This window comes from Artibeus jamaicensis, unplaced genomic scaffold (assembly GCF_021234435.1).
Source record: "Artibeus jamaicensis isolate MK-2021 breed Jamaican fruit bat unplaced genomic scaffold, CSHL_Jam_final contig_1015, whole genome shotgun sequence".
In the NCBI taxonomy this organism is placed as follows: Eukaryota; Metazoa; Chordata; class Mammalia; order Chiroptera; family Phyllostomidae; genus Artibeus; species Artibeus jamaicensis.
The window spans coordinates 8,161,049-8,178,663 of NW_026521194.1; the positions used below are offsets into that span (position 1 = coordinate 8,161,049).

The following is a 17,615-nucleotide window of genomic DNA, read 5'->3' on the forward strand; positions in this document are numbered from 1 at the left end:
CTCCAACACTTGGGCCCCGCCCCACGTCGAGCTCCCCATTGGACCTCTGGCGGCTCAAGACCCGCCTCGAGCCCTTAGTCCCGCCCCCGAGGCCAAGAATTGGCCGTTGTGTCTCCACCCCCCGCGCTCATTGGGCAGACTGGCTGCGGTGACGGTGAGTGGCAGACGCCGGGCCTAGCTCTTGGGATCAGGTCGAGCCCAACGGAGCCGTCGGAGCCCCTGGAATCACCCGGGTCACGATTCCTGAGGTGAAACGCGAGACCGGTTACTGGTTACCTCAGGGCTCGGGCCGACCTGACCAAAGGTGTCCGCGGAGACCTAAGTGAGCTCGCGGCGGGTAACGGGGATAGGAGAGCCGCGGGCGGGGCGCAGGCGCGCAGCCGGAATGTTTTGATAGCGGGGGCGCGCCGGCGGGGGCGCGCCCGGGCAGCGGGCCCGCGCGCAAGGTTGTCCGCTGTAGGGAATCGAGCCCTAGGCCTGGTGACTGGCGACCCTGGGGCGCCCTGGGCTCGGGTAGTGGCTGCTGGGTGCGGGGGAGCAACCCAGCCCACCTGGGGGGCGGCTGTCGAACTGGCTTCTTCCTCCAACATCTGCAGCAACCCTTGAGCCCAGGCGGGCCCGGCCGGGGTTCCATGGGCCCCGGGCTCACATCGCCCTGGTGAGTGGTGAGCTCCGAGGGTTGGGTCAGCTCCTTTGCACCCGGCTTTCTCGCTCACCCGGGGAATCCCACCGGGGCCAGGCTGGGCCGTGCCCCGGGGCTGCAGGCCGGGGGGAGTGCCACCCAGACCGCGCCTGGCTTCGTGGACTCACGGAACACACAGTGTGCCCTGGATCCGCGTCGGGACTTCCCAGCCAGGAGCTGTGCCTGCCTGCTGGGCCTTCGTGCTAGGGAAGCAGGGGAAGGGGTCGGCCGGAAAGGGCCTCTTCGGAAGTGACTCTCACCTTGGGTTTTCGGTTTGGGGCTTGGTGGACCCCGTTGGCCTAATTTCTGAGGCGGAGGTGGAGCAATGGAGGAACAGTTCAGAGGGGCCTTCCCACCTTAGATTGTACTGACTCGGTCTTCACAGCTTTTCAGTAAGCCTCTGCCTGAGTTGAATGAGTGGCCGTGTGTAGTACTAGTACGAACTACCAGAGGAAAAATGCAGACCCTAGGCTGGAATGATGCCCCCTACCCCATGTTTGGCCTCCTCGTGGTTGGGGAGGAGTGGGTGGGTGCCTGGGAAGGTTGGTTTCTTTTCTGTCCCCATTCCCTACTCTGGGGCCTGACACCTCCTCTTCTACCAGCTGCAGAGCGGGGGCATCAAGGGCTGGAGTGGAGCAGACACTGTCCATGGAGCTGGTAAGGCCATGTGCTTATTTCAAACTTTTGTTTACAAAGTGTAAACTCTTTGTAAACAAAGAGTTTACAAACTCTTCCAGTTTTTGTTTACAAACTCTTCCAGTTTCTTGGGAGACCAGGTTCTCCAGGAAGGCAGGTGGAAGGGCTGCTTCTCTCCACTAATAGAAGATGAAACAGCCCCCACCCGAAGGGGCAGAGTCTGGCTTCAGGCCAGTAAGGCCCCAGCAGACACTCAGTAAAGGCTCTGGGAAATAACTGCTTCTCAGCTTTTTGGCTAAGATCAAGTGCAAAGACTCTAGGAATGACTGACCTTATTGGTCAGTTAAGGTCTCCAAAGTCCTGAGCTTGCTGCTCTCCTTTCATTACTCCTCCTCCTCTGTCTTTGAGCCAAGGAGACTAGTAGTGGAGACCAGAGATTCTTTCTCACTCTTGATTTATTAGGCAGGGCAGCAGACAAGCAGCGAGCGCCAGGGGCTGACCCAGAGTCTTTTTTTCCCCCGTTCCTGGCAGGTGGATAAGGTGGATAGGGGGCGGTGGTGATGGCGCAATTTGACACTGAATACCAGCGCCTGGAGGCCTCCTACAGCGATTCACCCCCAGGAGAGGAGGACCCGTTGGTGCACGTCCCTGAGGGGAGCAAGTGTGAGTTCTTGGCTGTAACAGCCAGAGCTGGGGCATGGGGGAGAGTTGGTGGAGGAACACTGTGGGAACAAGGGGCTCATGTTCCCTCGGGGCTCTGACATCTCTGCTCTTGTGCACACAGCACCTTGGCACCACATCGAAAACCTTGACCTCTTCTTCTCTCGAATATCCTTTGTGTCTCTGTGTTGGAGCCCTGGGACCTTTAGCCCCTCTCTAAGCTGGGCCCCTGCTGAGAAATTTGGGTGGGTTTGACTACAATCCCTGGAAGAGGGATGGAACTCTTGAGGCTAAAAGAAGATGAGGAAGTAATGGTCATTATAAATAGTGATGGCCCACATTTACCAAGAGCTGTGTTCCTTTCACTTTGTGGTTATAATTTATAAGGGAACTCTCCGAGGGTGATCAATCCCATCAATTTTGATGGGATTCTAATAACCATAATAATGTCTTTTGACTCCTATTATGTCACCTTCGGGTTGAACACGTGCATTGTCTTGGACCTAATAATCCTTTGAGGAAGTTGCTATTATTCCAGACACACCACTGTAGACCTGAAGCTTGACGAGATTAAGTACTTGGCCAAAGTCTTATGGCTAGAAAGTCATAGAGCTAGGACTTAAGCTCAGGTATGAAACACCAAAGTCTGTGCTCTTAATTGCTCTCTCTACAAACCACTTTTTCTTAAGAATTACACGTTTATAATCTACACCAGAAGAATGGCTTCACTTGTATGCTCATTGGGGAGATCTTTGAGCTCATGTAAGTATAAAAAGGGGTGGACGATTTGGTGAAGGAATACATCTCAGTCTTTTCTCTCCTTGACCTCAGCCCGGGCCCTACCTGCCAATGCATCTCAGTACTGGGCTCAGTATTCAGCAAACCTTTGTAGTTCAGGGGTTGGGAATGGCACCAAAATTTACAACCTTCTCTTTTTTTTTTATCTTCCATGTGAGGAAAACTTTCCCAAGTTCTGTCTTTTCCATAAGGATAAGTCAGACTTGATTATTTCCTCAGAGCTCCAGTGTGATGGGCATGGTTCATTCAGAGCTGCCACCCACTTGAGAGCAGTGTCTCTGTTCTGCCTTGATTGCACCTTAGGTTTGCTGCTGGGCAGAGAGCCTTCTAAGAGGAAGGAGCCCTGTGGCCTTGCCAAAGAGGAAGGGGTTGGGAAACCCTCCCTTCCCTCCCCAATATCCCCTAGGGGTTTCTAAGGACCAGATCAAAAGGAAATCAGAGGGATCCAGAGACAACAACCACAAGAGTTTCTAAAGAGTCCTATAAACTGTGGCAGAGATTACTATGAGGTGGGGAAGCAGACCGATTCTATAGGGCCTGAGGCTAAGAAGAGAAAAATAGGAGGTTGTGGAGCTAAACTGTAGAGATAGCCCACTGGGAGTTCTCCAGCCCTTCCATTTCCCGGAGGCTGTTCCGTAATCTGCTGCTTCGAGACTGCTCTCTCTTACTTTATTTCAAGGGCACCTCTCTGACTCTCAGGCTGTACATCTCTTCCCAAATCCCCAGGCAGTTCCTCTTTGTGGTTGCCTTCACTACCTTTCTGGTCAGCTGTGTGGACTATGACATCCTATTTGCCAACAAGATGGTGAACCACAGTCTTCACCCTACTGAGCCTGTCAAGGTCACTCTGCCAGATGCCTTTTTGCCTGCTCAAGTCTGTAGTGCCAGGTAAGGGCCACCGTTTGGAGGGCATCAGAGCCTGTAGTTCTGCTAGCAGGTGGGGAATGGAGTGGAATGTGAGGCAGTAACACATTCCTTAGAACACAGACTCATGCTCAGCCTCACTGAATCCTCCAGCAGAGCAGTGTGTCTGCCAAGACTCCTTAAGGGCACCCCTCTTTCCCTTCTTTCCTCCCCCAGGATTCAGGAAAATGGCTCCCTCATCACCATCCTGGTCATTGCTGGTGTCTTCTGGGTCCACCGGCTTATCAAGTTTATCTATAACATTTGCTGCTACTGGGAGATCCACTCCTTCTATCTGCATGCTCTGCGCATCCCCATGGTGAGACTGGGAAGTTAGGCAGTTAGCACCATGACCTAGGCCATCTCCTCCAGCTTGGGAAGGGTGGGGCATATTCCTGGGCATCAGGCATCCCCAGCCATCATTGGCAGGTCAGGAAGTGTCTGCTTAAGGGCTCCACTCAGGGACACCTGACCCTCACAGCTAATGCAGGGCAAGGGGTCCGGCCAACTATCCCACCTTCCATACCTCATCTCTTCCCCACCCCACAGTCAGCCCTTCCATACTGCACGTGGCAGGAAGTGCAGGCCCGGATTGTGCAGACCCAGAAAGAGCACCAGATCTGCATCCACAAACGTGAGCTCACAGAGTTGGACATCTACCACCGCATCCTCCGTTTCCAGAATTACATGGTGGCGCTGGTTAACAAATCCCTTCTGCCCCTGCGCTTCCGCCTGCCCGGCCTCGGGGAAGTTGTCTTCTTCACCCGTGGCCTCAAGTACAACTTTGAGCTGATCCTCTTCTGGGGACCTGGCTCTCTGTTTCTCAATGAATGGAGCCTCAAGGCTGAGTACAAGCGTGGGGGGCAACGGCTAGAGTTGGCCCAGCGCCTCAGCAACCGTATCCTGTGGATTGGGATTGCCAACTTCCTGCTGTGCCCCCTCATCCTCATTTGGCAGATCCTCTATGCCTTCTTCAGCTATGCTGAGGTGCTGAAGCGGGAGCCAGGGGCCCTGGGAGCACGCTGCTGGTCACTCTATGGCCGCTGCTACCTCCGCCACTTCAACGAGCTGGAGCATGAGCTGCAGTCCCGCCTGAACCGAGGCTACAAGCCTGCCTCCAAGTACATGAATTGCTTCTTGTCACCTCTGCTGACACTGCTGGCCAAGAATGGTGCCTTCTTTGCTGGTTCCATCCTGGCCGTGCTTATTGCTCTCACCATCTACGATGAAGATGTGTTAGCTGTGGAGCACGTCCTCACCACCGTTACACTCCTGGGGGTCACTGTGACCGTGTGCAGGTGGGCAGGGTAACAGGTGGGAGCAAGCCGACTAGCATTTCCTGGCAAGGCTGACCTATCACCATAACCCCGATCCCATAGATCCTTTATCCCGGACCAGCACATGGTGTTCTGCCCCGAGCAGCTGCTCCGCGTGATCCTCGCTCACATCCACTACATGCCTGACCACTGGCAGGGTAATGCCCACCGCTCGCAGACCCGGGACGAGTTTGCCCAGCTCTTCCAGTACAAGGCAGTGAGTGGAGCTGGAGTTAGGGCCTGCTAGAAGCTGGCTGGGAGCTCGGTGGTGAGGGCTGGGGTCCCTCCTGCTGTCATGACCTTGGTCCCTTCCCTTTCAGGTGTTCATCTTGGAGGAGTTACTGAGCCCCATTGTCACACCCCTCATTCTCATCTTCTGCCTGCGTCCAAGGGCCCTGGAGATTATAGACTTCTTCCGTAATTTCACTGTGGAGGTCGTCGGGGTTGGAGATACCTGCTCCTTCGCCCAGATGGATGTTCGCCAGCATGGGCATCCCCAGGTACTGGGAGAGGAAGGGGGCAGGTGGCCAGAGGTTGTGTTGGCAAACTGCAAAAAGGCACCCCTTCTAAGCCAACACATCACAAAAGGGCAGCCCTGTACCAGGGCATACACTGCTTGATAAACTGGAGCCTGGGCTAGATTTTAGGCCTAAACTTGAACCCTTGGCCAAGAAGGTCCCTTGAGAAAAGCACAAACCAGGCAGTTAGCCCAGCATGTGGCCACCCCTGGGGTAGGCACCGGGGCCCCTGGACAGGGCTTAGCAGTGCATTTGCTGCTTCTGTCCTCCAGAGGCAAAGCCTCTCCCCAGCAGGAAAAGTACCGAAGGGTTACCGTGAGAGGCCTGTCCTCACTGTAGCCTCCCTTGTGCAGTGGTTATCTGCTGGTCAGACCGAGGCCTCCGTGTACCAACAAGCCGAGGACGGGAAGACAGAGTTGTCACTCATGCACTTTGCCATCACCAACCCTGGCTGGCAGCCGCCACGTGAGAGCACAGCCTTCCTGGGTTTCCTCAAGGAACAGGTTCAGCGGGACGGAGCAGCTGCAGGCCTTGCCCAAGGGGGTCTTCTTCCTGAAAATGCTCTCTTTACATCCATCCAGTCCTTACAATCTGAGTCTGAGGTGTGTTCCTGGGGACTGGGCGGATGGGCAGAGTGGACTCCAGGAACTGGAGTCGAGGACTAGGCATGGGGTGGAAGGGCCCACCCCTATAGTTTTCCTTCTGTCTTTTCAGTCTGTGCCATTGGGTCCTGATGTGCACAATAGTGGGGGGCCCAGAGGTCTCCCTCCTGCCCTGAGAATTCTACTCACCCCTTTCTTTTATAGCCACTGAGCCTTATTGCAAATGTGGTAGCTGGCTCATCCTGCCGGGGCCCCTCACTGCCTAGAGACCTCCAAGGTTCCAGGCACAGAGCTGAAGTTGCCTCTGCCCTGCGCTCTTTCTCCCCTCTGCAACCTGGTCAGGTTCCCACAGGCCGGGCTGCTAGCACCATGACAGGCTCTGGGTGAGTAGAGGTGGGCCAGGATGGGAGGGCGTGGCAGTACAGCACCCAGCAACTTGTGTGGGTCTCAGAAATGTTGTTGACTGTTGTATGTCTTTGGTGGGAGGGACAGGGTAGACGCCAGGACAGCCAGCTCCGGGAGCAGCGTGTGGGAAGGACAGCTGCAGAGCCTGGTGCTGTCAGAATACGCATCCACTGAGATGAGCCTGCACGCTCTCTATATGCACCAGGTGAGTGGGCAGCAAGGGGTAGGGCCATAGAACCAAGGTGGCAGTTGGAAAATAAAGTAGAGCAGCTGTCCCCAATCTTTTTGGCACCAGGGACTGGTTTCATGGAAGACAATTTTTCCACAGATGGGGGCGGAGGAGTGGTAGACAGGAGGCAGAGCTCAGGTGGTGATGCAGGCGAAGCTTTGCTCGCTCGCCTGCTGCACGCCATTCACTTCCTGCTGTGTGGCCCAGTTCTTAACAGGTCACAGAAGGTACCAGTCCACAGCCCGGGGGTTGGGGACCCCTAGAATAGAGGACAAAGCTGGGTCCTTGTTACGGCGGAGGAAAAAAATAGAGGGTTTTAGACATAGAGAAGCAAGATGTAGATTCAAATCCCTGCCCTGTCATTTACCTGCTCTGTAATCTCCATTCCAACATACACCCTCTTACTAGCCTTTCAGCCAAGCTTATTCTCATCTGGGGCCTTTACACACTGGTTTCCCCTGCAAGGATCCCCTTCCCTGAAATACCATCTGATTCCCTCCATATTTGGGTCTCTGCACTTACCTTTTCCATGAAACCATCTCTGGCCACCTTGAGTAAAAGTCTCCACTGATTACCCCCCTGAATCTCCCTGCTATATTTCCCTCCATAGTATTTAGCACCATCTGACATATTGTATTTTTTCCTTTTGTATCTGTTTATTGTCTGTCCTTTCCCCCTCCCTTCCTCCTCGGTGTATTGGCCCGACAAGGCCTGGGATCTTTGTCTGTTTTTCCCTGCTATATACTGAGCACCTGAAAGAGTGCACAGCACTTAGATGTGCAGTTTGTTCTTGAATCAAATGACTACATACAATGAGTGCTACTATGCCCTGTGCACCGGCTCATTGCAGGGGTCTGCTAAGTTAACCTGTGAAACATCATGTACACGTTACACACTACTAGCACAATAGGTACTCTGGGTCAGTGATTCCTGGTGAGGTGGTATAAGTAGGAAGTGGCTGATACCATGGTGGGAAGCAGCTGTTTCAGACAAATATCTTTCCATTCCCAAATAACGAACATCCCACTTCTCAGCTCCATAAGCAGCAGGCTCAGGCTGAACCGGAGCGGCACGTGTGGCACCGCCGGGAAAGTGATGAGAGTGGGGAGAGTGCCCCTGAAGAGGGGGCAGAGGGTGCCCGAGCCCCCCAACCTATCCCCCGCTCTGCCAGCTATCCCTGTGCTGCACCCCGGCCTGGAGCACCTGAGACCACTGCCCTGCAAGGGGGCTTCCAGAAACGCTACGGGGGCATCACAGGTATCCAGTAGGCATACAGGAGGACACAACCTTCAGGGACGGGTGGTTCTTTGGGGTCCTCTCGGGAAGGAAAGAGGTCAGAGGAACCAGGCCAAGGAGAATAACTCCTCCCTGCCATCACCCAGGGCAGCCCCAGAACCCTTCTCCTCATTTCTGTTTGTATTCATTATAAGAGTATGTTTATTTGTGTCTCTAGATCCTGGCACAGTGCCCAGGGCTCCCTCTCACCTCTCCCGGCTGCCACTTGGAGGGTGGGCTGAAGATGGACAGTCAGTATCGAGGCACCCAGAGCCGGTGCCAGAGGAGGGCTCGGAGGATGAGCTTCCCCCTCAGGTGCACAAGGTAAGGACTCCAGGGCCTAGTAACAAATGCCAGAAGTAGGAACTTTCAGGCTGAGGTCAAAGCTTCTCATGCAGAGGAAGGTGGGCCTCTCAAGCACAGATAATGCACCCTCCCTTCCATAGTACACTCCTCTTTCTTTCCTGTCTGCTCTGAAATCCAGGGCATGATTTTTTCCTTCACTTACCTCCCCAAGAATCAAGGTTTCCTTTTCCTTTATCTCCACACTTCTGTTGGGTAAACTGCCGAAGACTATCTCTACTACCAACCCTTTTCTCTCCGCAGGTATAGACAAGGCTGACGAGGGTCCCTGTGCCCCAGGATGGAGGCTTCTGTTGCCCTGCCATCCCCTCCGCCTGCCATGGAGGGCTTCTCTGAGTGTTGCCTGGCTCCACGTGTGTGGTGTTTGTGTGTCCGTGCCTGGCCAAGGGAGGTGCCAACACTGGGCTCACCACAGCCCTAGGAGAGAAGTTGGGGGCCTAGGAACCAGGGCACAAAGGACTCAAGCTCATCCCCAGGAACCCCCATGGCTCAGAGTGTGGTGCTAGAAACTGGTCCCCAGCCCCAGTACTGCCACCTTTGCATCCAACCCTGCGAATCTCCAGAGGACTGCCCACCACAGAAGCTGCCAAGCAGGGAGAACCTGTGCCAACTGTGGAATGGGGGGGTTGGGCCTGGACCCCCAACCTCTGTGGCCTCCTTCTCCTGGCCCAGAACAGATGAGCAGCTCAGGCTGTGGCCCTTACCTCACCCCCAGTTCTCTCCCAGTGCTGCAGCCTGCTCACCCCTCTCCTTCCTGCACATCACTGGCATGTGTGCTGCTAGCTCTGGTTCTGTTCCCTTGCTCCCCTTCTGTTCAGCTTTTGATTTGTGTTGGCATAGAGGTCCTAGTTCCCAGCTCCTCTCATGCTATCTTTTGACACTAAGAGGGAAGTTTTCTAAATTGCAGGAGTGAGATGGAAATTTTTTTGCTGCCCTGTCCAGTTTTTCGGATGGGGCTCTGGGAGACTGAGGCCTTCCTGTGCCCCATTACTACTTATTGTACCCCCACCCCCACCTGCACAGGGGACAGTGTTGGAGTGTGCCCTGGTCTGTCTACCTCCCAGCAAAAGAGCTGTAGCCTGCCTCCGGCTGTCCCCTAGAGGTGGACGAAGGGGCGACAGGATGGCCTCACCCTAAGCTTTGGGCTGCCGCATTGCATGCTGGGACTCAGCTCTCACCCTCCGCCCCACCCCTCACTGAGCTCTGGTCTGCTGCGGGTGAACGGTGAATTGCCCTTCCTGAGTTGACAGCTTCCTGAACTCACAGCGGAAAGCGGTGGGGACCGTGTACAGCTTGATAACCCTTAATAAAGAAGGGACTTTGACCAGGGTGTGGTTCTGTTGTTTTGTATGGCTATAATTCTGGGAACTAGAAAAAGGAAGTGCCCGTGATTCCTCCAAGTAGCTTGGGACCAGGACGGGCCCTGTAGGAAAGTGGGCCCATGTGGCTTGGACACACTGAGGTAGCTGGTTTAACGCAAGGGCCATTTTCGATCCGTGACTCCTTGGAGGTCAAGGTCTCCACCCCGGCTGGCGGTCAGATTTCCCGCTCCGAACACGTGACCAAGTTACCGCCACAGATCTATTTTGCCTTCTCCGTGTTTATCACTTACCCCGCCCATTCGGTAACATTTGGCCAATGGGGACCCTGGGTAAGGACTGGAGGCAGTCACGGTGGGCTGGGCTGCTGCGAATTACAGTGCTTGAGTCAGACCCTGATCATTCCTGTCGCAAAGACATCCTGAGAGGGTCCTGAGCCGGGAGCGAGGCGCAGACGGGAGGAGACGGCATACGTGCCCTGCGTGAGTGCGTGGTGGCGCGTGCGCGAAGCGAGTGGGCGGTGTGGCTGCGTCCACGTGCATCCCTGACAGCGACCCCCGCGGCTCCATGACCTGAGACTCCCCATTCCCAGCATCCGTGACCCTCCCCAGCGGCCGGTTTCGTTCTCTCATCCCACAGTTCCTGCAGCCTCAGCCTTCGGCCACGCACTATCATGGTGACTGTGGGCAACTACTGCGAGGCTGAAGGGCCTGTGGGGCCAGCCTGGGTGAAGGGTGGCCTGAGTCCCTGCTTCTTCTTCACGCTCATGCCCTCAATGCTGATGGCCCTGGGGGCTCTGGCCTTGGTCCTGGCCCTTCCCTGCAAGCGTCGTGAACGGCCAGATGTGGCTGAAGTGCTGTCTTGGGGGGCTGGCCCTCATGTCACTCCCTACGGGCTGCAGCTCCTTTTGGCCACACTTCAGGCGGCTTTGCCTCTAGCCGTCCTGGTTGGTCGAGTGGGCACTGCCCAGGGGACCCCGCTGCCAGGTTACCTGCTGCTGGCTTCCATACTGGGGACTCTGGCCAGCGCCTGTGGCTTGGGGCTGCTCGTCGTGGAACGGAGCCAGGCACGGCAGAAGCTAGCAATGGGCGCCTGGATCAAAATCAGTCACAGCCCGGGTCTCCTGCTCCTCTGGACTGTGGCGTTTGCAGCCGAGAACTTGGCCCTGGTGTCTTGGAACAGCCCACAATGGTGGTGGGCAAGGGCAGACTTGGGCCAGCAGGTGAGGGACCTCATGGGGAGAGGGGAAGCATGGGTGCTAGGGGCTGATCATACTGGCTCCAAGCTTTGGGCTGACTCTAAGAAAGGGGAGACAGGAGGGGCAGGCACTAGCTGGGACTTGATAGCCAGCTGGTGGGGTGTGTCTGTGCTGAGTCATTGTGGATTTTTTTTGCAGCTCGTTAGATGCTGGGCCCCTGAGATGGACCTGGATGTGTGCCCTACAGCAGTCCCTAGCTGTTTTATAAGTAGTAACAATGGTATCTGGCCCCTTCTGATACTCTCCCCACATATGTTTCATTCTAGGTTCAGTTTAGCCTGTGGCTGCTGCGGTATGTAGTCTCTGGAGGGCTTTTTGTCCTGGGGCTCTGGGCCCCTGGACTTCGTCCCCAGTCATACACCTTTCATGTCAATGGAGAGGACCAAGATATAGAGAGGAGCCAGGTATACCTCGGTATCTGAATCTTAGTGTCTGCCTTAATCTCTGCCATCATTTTTCCCACCATAATAAAATCTGTTTTTGCCAAATGTCACATTGTGCTGAGTTAGCCTTTCTGACACCATCAGGGATAACATATGGGTCTAAGATTCCTAAAAGTCCCCTGGGAGCCATAATCCCACATTTTCCCCAGGAGCTTTCTGGTTAGCGCACTTCTTTTTGATTTCAGAGCTTCCCTCACCTGTGTGCCTCACTACCCTAGGTTCAGTCGACAGAGGGACCACCACAGTCTACCTGGCAAGACCTTGGCAGGAAGCTTCGCCTACTGAGTGGTTACCTGTGGCCCCGGGGGAGTCCACCTCTGCAACTTGTTGTAGTCATCTGCCTAGGGCTCATGGGGTTGGACCGGGGACTGAATTTGTTGGTCCCCATCTTCTATAGGGACATAGGTGAGGGAGCGAAGGGGTGACAGTTCCATGCCCTGGTCCTTCATTGGCCTGGTGGGTGGGCGGACCTTAACCTGGGGGGACCCTAATCTAGGGCGACACAGTTGGGACCTGGGTGGTCAGAAAGAACCTAAGGCTGGTACGTACCTGGGGCAGGCTCGTCTGAAGAGAGTCCTAGGAGCCATAAGTGGGCTTTGTCTCATTTTCTCCATAGTGAACTTGCTGACTGAGAAGGCACCTTGGAACTCCCTGGCCTGGACTGTTACCACTTACGTCTTTCTCAAGTTCCTCCAGGGGGGTGGCACTGGCAGCACAGGTATGAGCGATTCTCACCCTGGTTGGTACTGACCCTTTCCCCTCTTCCTGATGTTCGCCTCCCACGGGCATTTCTACCCTGGGCCCTTTGGTGTTTTCCAACTTTTCACATCTGGGTGCTAGGCCGATGTCACTTGGCCCCTCAGCCCCCTGAGGCCTCCCTCTGCTCCCCCCAGGCTTTGTGAGCAACCTTCGCACATTCCTGTGGATCAAGGTGGAGCAGTTCACATCCCGGAAGATGGAGCTGCGCCTCTTCTCCCACCTGCATGAGCTCTCATTGCGCTGGCACCTGGGGCGCCGCACAGGGGAAGTGCTGCGGATCGTGGACCGGGGCACATCCAGTGTCACTGGACTGCTCAGGTGCCAGGCCTGTGGAAAGGGAGCGGGAGAGGATGGGGCTGGAAAAGCAGGGATGGAGGGGCTGTCAGAACAGACCCAGCCTGAGGAGCTGCCCCTCCTTCCTCTTTCCTTTTCTAATAAGATGAATGCACATATTCTCTCCTAATAGCTTAAATTGTGAACAAATCTGTTGAATTCCACTCACTTTTCTAGAGGTTCCCTCTCCATTTAGTACAAGTTCTGTTTCTTGGCATTTTTACATATATGTGTGCAGACTCCCAGAGCTAAAATGGCATTGTGCAGATTTTCCCCAAACAAGTGGTGTCATGACACAGGAATCGTTCTCAGAGTTGCTTTAGTAACAAAACGGCGTGGAGCTGTATTCTCAGCCGAGCATGCAGATCTTTCTTCATTAGGATTGACCCAGAGCATCCTGTAGTTTGGGCATGCTGTGTTGCATTGAGCCATCCACCTCTTGAGGGGCATTTAGCTTGACTGCAGTTGTGGCTGTTGAAAACAAAGCACTGCACTGAAACTCTGGCTCGGGGGCCCCTAAACCTTTCTTTGTCACTTGACTCCCCTCCTAGCTACCTGGTGTTCAATGTGATCCCCACGCTGGCGGACATCATCATCGGCATCGTCTACTTCAGCACGTTCTTCAACGCCTGGTTTGGCCTCATTGTGTTCCTGTGCATGAGTCTTTACCTCAGTGAGTGCTGATTGGTGAAACCAGCTCCCTGAACTCTTCAAGGACTCCCTTGGGTGTGAGCCCCGACCCACTGGGGTGACTCAGTTTGGAATGCTGTAGATTAGTAGACTTGGACTAGTCCCCTGCTGTTCCCCAATGTGGTGGAGTCTGCACACATATATGTAAAAGAGCATGCTCCTCTGCGGAGGGAACCTTAACTCAACCTGGGTGGAGGACCACAGCATCCTGGTCACATCAGATGCCCATTGTGGTTACAGGTCAAGGAGAATCCCTACTGGGGCCTGTGCATCCAAACAGATGCAGCTTGCTTTGATTTGTTCACCAAAAGCATTTTCTTTTTTTAAGAAGAATCTTTTAAAAAAAATTATTTATTTTCAGAGACGAGGGAAGTGAGGGAGAAAGAGAGGGAGAGAAACATCAGTGTGTGGTTGACTCTCATGTGCCTCCAACTGGGGACCTGGCCCCCAACCCAGGCATGTGCCCTGACTGATAATTGAACCGGTGACCCTTTGGTTCACAGGCTGGCACTCAATCCACTGAGCATACCAAGGCCAAAATCCACTTCCCAGCCAAGGCCAAAAACATTTTCATATATGAGGCTTTGTACAGGCTGCAGAGATGTCTTGGATACAGCCCCTTCCCACAGGGAGCTGAGGGTACTCTCCCTTAAGAATCTGGGTCCCTGGGCTGTAGTGTAGTGTTAGTGGGCAATGGGCAGCAGACATACACATGCAGTCTCTGCTGTTGGGAGTGATGTCTTGATCTCTTCTTTCTTCTCCTCCTCCCACTCTCTAGTCCTGACCATTGTGGTCACTGAGTGGAGAACAAAGTTTCGACGTGCTATGAACGCACAGGAGAATGCTACCCAGTCACGAGCTGTGGACTCTTTGCTAAACTTTGAGACGGTAACAGAGACCTCAGTGGTAGCGGTGTGAGGCACAGAAACGTGGAGGAGTGTGTCTGGGATCACTGGGCTGCCGAGGAGTTGGGGGGTGCGAGGTGTGCTGTTTAAAATTAGGAAGGAGGGATTGGGGATCTGGAGGCAACGATCCAGGTGCCGAATGCTCCGGCCATGTCCAACAGCGGTGCTTTGAATTCATCAGGTGAAGTATTACAATGCGGAGGGTTACGAAGTGGATCGCTATGGAGAGGCCATCTTAAAATATCAGGTGAGGATGTTAGTTTGAGGCCTACTGAGAGCAACAACCTAGCCTTACAGAACTTCCCGGGCCAATAGGAGTAGAATCTGGGCTGTGAGGTTGAAGGTCCCTGGACCCAGTTTTGGCTTCAGCGATGGTAGGCACATACGTAACAATCCTGTCTCCTGTACCATTCCCACAGGATTTGGAGTGGAAGTCGAGTGCTTCACTGGTTTTGCTCAATCAGACTCAGAACCTGGTGATTGGACTTGGGCTGCTTGCTGGCTCATTACTCTGCGCATACTTTGTCGGCGAGCAGAAGCTACAGGTGAGGGGATTGTGTAGGGGACAGGGAAGAGGGGCCCGGAGCCTGGGTCTGGGCTACCAGGCTCCTGGGTGGGAAGTAGAGAGATGACAGGAGGTGGGCAGAGTGACACCGAAGGCCTGTTATGACTTCATTCTCTTCCCTGGATGTGCACAGGTTGGGGACTTTGTGCTCTTTGGCACCTACATCATCCAGCTATACATGCCCCTCAACTGGTTTGGCACCTACTACAGGTAACCTGACCCCTGGCCCTCACCTGTCCAGGTGCATTCATTGTTGTTTCCCCAGCACTTCAGAAGAACTCCAACCAGCACTCTTGTTGTAGGATGATCCAGACCAAGTTCGTTGACATGGAGAACATGTTCGACCTGCTGAAGGAGGAGGCAGAAGTGAGTAAAGACAGAGGGGTGAGGTCTGGGGGAGGGGGAGCCGCATGATGTTTCTTATGTCTGAAGAGTGCTAGACCTGTGACTGTGGCACACAATGGTGGTGCTCTCCCAGGTGAAGGACCTTCCTGGAGCAGGGCCCCTTCGCTTTCAGAGGGGCCAGATTGAGTTTGAGAACGTGCATTTCAGCTATGCCAATGGGTGAGCCCCTCACCTCCTGCCACCCGAGCCCCCTTTCCCACTGTCCACTTACACACTGCCTTCCTGCCCCCTCCTCCCTGCTGTTTGGGAAGAGAGCTTGGGCAGGGGAGGGTCAGGGCACAGTAGGTGCTCTGCTGTTGGAAGGGGGCGCTGGGAGTACAGCAGGTCTGCTGACCATGCCCACTCTCCCTTGCAGGCGGGAGAACCTGAAGGATGTGTCCTTCACTGTGATGCCTGGACAGATGCTGGCGCTGGTAAGGGGAGACCCAGCCACTTGGCACAGCCTCTTCCACCTGCCCTTATTCCAGTGCCCATGGTTGCTTGTAACCCAGGCTGGGAGTCAGAGACCCCTGTCATGATGAGTCACAGGAGTGAATGTGGACACTGGTGGTCTCTTTGAGAGAAACCCTTAAAAGCCAATGGGCCCAGGAGCGGTTTTCCTCTGTTTCCAACGCCACAGGTGGGCCCATCTGGAGCAGGGAAGAGCACAGTTTTGCGACTGCTCTTTCGCTTCTATGACATCACCTCTGGCTGCATCCGAATAGATGGTCAGGACATTTCACAGGTGAGGTTGTTTGGGAGAAAACTGTCATTGAGGGGACTATGTGTAAAAGAATGTCAGTGCTGAGCATCCAGGAAGGGGAGCTGTCACCTCTGCAAAAAGCTGGGGCGGGAGACCTCAGCCTTTCTAGCACCATCTGGCCTACACGAGGAAGGGTCACGAGAATGGTTTGTACGGTGCAGCCCGGGGCACAAAGGTTCAAGGGTCTGGGAAGCAGGGAGAGGAAGTAGACTTTCTTCTCATCATTGGGAAACAGAGAGGCTGAGTGATTGGCTCACACAGCTAGGATTGGGGGGGGAGGGGTGGCAGAAATTTTACCCGGAGCCTTTCATCCCATTTGCTTCATGCCGGCCCATCCTACCTCCTAGGCCTGTGGGGAATCTCACAGGCCAAGGCATGCGGTCTCTTGGCCCCAGGTGACCCAGATCTCCCTCCGGTCTCACATCGGAGTTGTACCCCAGGACACCGTCCTCTTCAATGACACCATTGCCAACAACATTCGCTACGGCCGCATCACAGCTGGAAATGATGAGGTGGAGGCTGCTGCCAAGGCTGCAGGCATCCATGATACCATTATGCATTTCCCTGAAGGTGAGCTTCCCTGGCCTGGTTCAGCCCTGTTCCTCTCTCTCACCTCTGTTCCATCCCTTCCTTGCCTCATCTGCTCACAGAAACCAAGTTTATCATGTGTGACTTGGGAGGTGGGCAATATCCACAGGGTACGAGACGCAGGTGGGTGAGCGGGGACTGAAGCTGAGTGGTGGGGAGAAGCAGCGTGTCGCCATTGCCCGCACCATCCTCAAGGCCCCTGACATCATTCTTCTGGATGAGGTGAGGGCCCTGGGCAGCTGTCACCCCTCCCTCCCGCCCTGCCTGTGCACACGCCATTCCTGCTGGGCACTGCTTTCCACCTGGGATACCACAAATCCATGTTTCACAAAACACCTTACAGTTCTCAAGCAGGAACAAGGTTCTTTTTGATTCCCGAGGCCTCATCCAGCAGCTTGCATGTTCCTTCTACTGGGGATTCGGGTGGCAGGGGCAGTCATACCCACACCCTCTCCGCAGGCAACATCAGCACTGGACACACCTAATGAGAGGGCCATCCAGGCTTCTCTGGCCAAAGTGTGCGCCAACCACACCACCATCGTAGTGGCACACAGGTATGTGACTGGTGCAGCGGGCAGCAGGGCCCGCCTCTGGCGGTGTGGTGGGTAACTGGTCTCTGGCTTCTCAGGCTCTCAACTGTGGTGGGTGCCGACCAGATCCTCGTCATCAAGGATGGCTGCATTGTGGAGAGAGGACGGTAAGGAACATAGCAAAGTGGACAGGGCCGGGCCTCCGCATGGTGGGCCCAGGGTACGGTTGTGAAGTCCCAGTGGTTTCTGGAGGAGCTCTTGCCAAACCCCCGTCTTCTCTGTGAGCTGGTGGCTGGTGGCGAGGACTCTTGTAGTAAAGCTAATTTACATTTTCTCCTTGCCGCAGGCACGAGGCTCTGCTGTCCCGAGGTGGGGTGTATGCTGATATGTGGCAGCTGCAGCAGGGGGCCCAGGAGGAAGTCTCCAAAGACACCAAACCTGTCTGAGGCATGGTGGCCGAAGTTGTGGCCGATTCCCTCCCAAAGGGCAATTCAGAGGGAAGTAAGATGTGTCCTTCTTCCCTGGCACATTTCACCCTGTTCTGGGGGTGCAGTGCTGGCTACAGTGAGGGAAAGGGACCTTTCAGGAAAGCCCTTTCTGAGGAAATAAAGCTGTGCACTGTGCTTGGATCAGTGACTCCGTGGTGTGGCATACCGGAGTGGGCGTCCACCCTCAGGTCAGGTGAGCGTTC

At 54.9% G+C, this 17,615-nt stretch overlaps 2 protein-coding genes across 6 annotated transcripts; both read left to right on the top strand.

Annotated features, from left to right (window-relative positions):
* Positions 1 to 153: 153 nt before the first annotated feature.
* On the top strand, positions 154 to 9,711 carry ATG9A (autophagy related 9A). Of its 5 annotated transcripts, none has more exons than XM_037155459.2 (16): positions 154 to 248; positions 1,285 to 1,339; positions 1,850 to 1,981; positions 2,103 to 2,146; positions 2,676 to 2,740; positions 3,503 to 3,664; positions 3,857 to 3,998; positions 4,229 to 4,977; positions 5,059 to 5,212; positions 5,316 to 5,495; positions 5,867 to 6,115; positions 6,320 to 6,498; positions 6,608 to 6,725; positions 7,784 to 8,006; positions 8,203 to 8,348; positions 8,631 to 9,711. In XM_037155459.2, the coding sequence occupies exons 3-16, from the start codon at positions 1,879 to 1,881 to the stop codon at positions 8,634 to 8,636; spliced, it is 2,520 nt and encodes an 839-aa protein (XP_037011354.2). In that variant the 5' UTR covers positions 154 to 248; positions 1,285 to 1,339; positions 1,850 to 1,878; the 3' UTR covers positions 8,637 to 9,711. The 5 variants fall into 5 exon arrangements, with proteins under 5 accessions (XP_037011354.2, XP_037011355.1, XP_037011353.2 ...); XM_037155460.2 differs by having other exon boundaries at positions 157 to 322; XM_037155458.2 differs by lacking the exon at positions 154 to 248 and adding an exon at positions 391 to 658.
* A 360-nt stretch (positions 9,712 to 10,071) lies between these two features.
* ABCB6 (ATP binding cassette subfamily B member 6 (Langereis blood group)) lies at positions 10,072 to 17,553 on the top strand. Its single transcript, XM_037155481.2, has 20 exons — positions 10,072 to 10,188; positions 10,346 to 10,928; positions 11,231 to 11,368; positions 11,626 to 11,812; positions 12,024 to 12,125; positions 12,301 to 12,484; positions 13,051 to 13,172; positions 13,968 to 14,077; positions 14,276 to 14,341; positions 14,514 to 14,639; positions 14,793 to 14,869; positions 14,962 to 15,025; positions 15,138 to 15,223; positions 15,420 to 15,477; positions 15,684 to 15,788; positions 16,202 to 16,376; positions 16,504 to 16,616; positions 16,854 to 16,948; positions 17,023 to 17,091; positions 17,271 to 17,553. Exons 2-20 carry the CDS (start codon positions 10,380 to 10,382, stop codon positions 17,368 to 17,370), a joined length of 2,526 nt encoding a protein of 841 aa, XP_037011376.2. The 5' UTR covers positions 10,072 to 10,188; positions 10,346 to 10,379; the 3' UTR covers positions 17,371 to 17,553.
* Positions 17,554 to 17,615: the final 62 nt, after the last annotated feature.

Excerpts from the sequence above, each read along its gene's own strand:
- ATG9A (XM_037155459.2), top strand. The coding sequence starts at position 1,879 with ATGGCGCAATTTGACACTGAATACCAGCGCCTGGAGGCCTCCTACAGC. Across the intron at positions 3,665-3,856 it reads GCTCAAGTCTGTAGTGCCAG|GATTCAGGAAAATGGCTCCC; the intron begins GTAAGGGCCACC and ends TTCCTCCCCCAG. Across the intron at positions 6,499-6,607 it reads AGCACCATGACAGGCTCTGG|GGTAGACGCCAGGACAGCCA; the intron begins GTGAGTAGAGGT and ends TGGGAGGGACAG.
- ABCB6 (XM_037155481.2), top strand. The coding sequence starts at position 10,380 with ATGGTGACTGTGGGCAACTACTGCGAGGCTGAAGGGCCTGTGGGGCCA. Across the intron at positions 11,813-12,023 it reads CATCTTCTATAGGGACATAG|TGAACTTGCTGACTGAGAAG; the intron begins GTGAGGGAGCGA and ends TTTTCTCCATAG. Across the intron at positions 14,078-14,275 it reads CTTTGCTAAACTTTGAGACG|GTGAAGTATTACAATGCGGA; the intron begins GTAACAGAGACC and ends TGAATTCATCAG.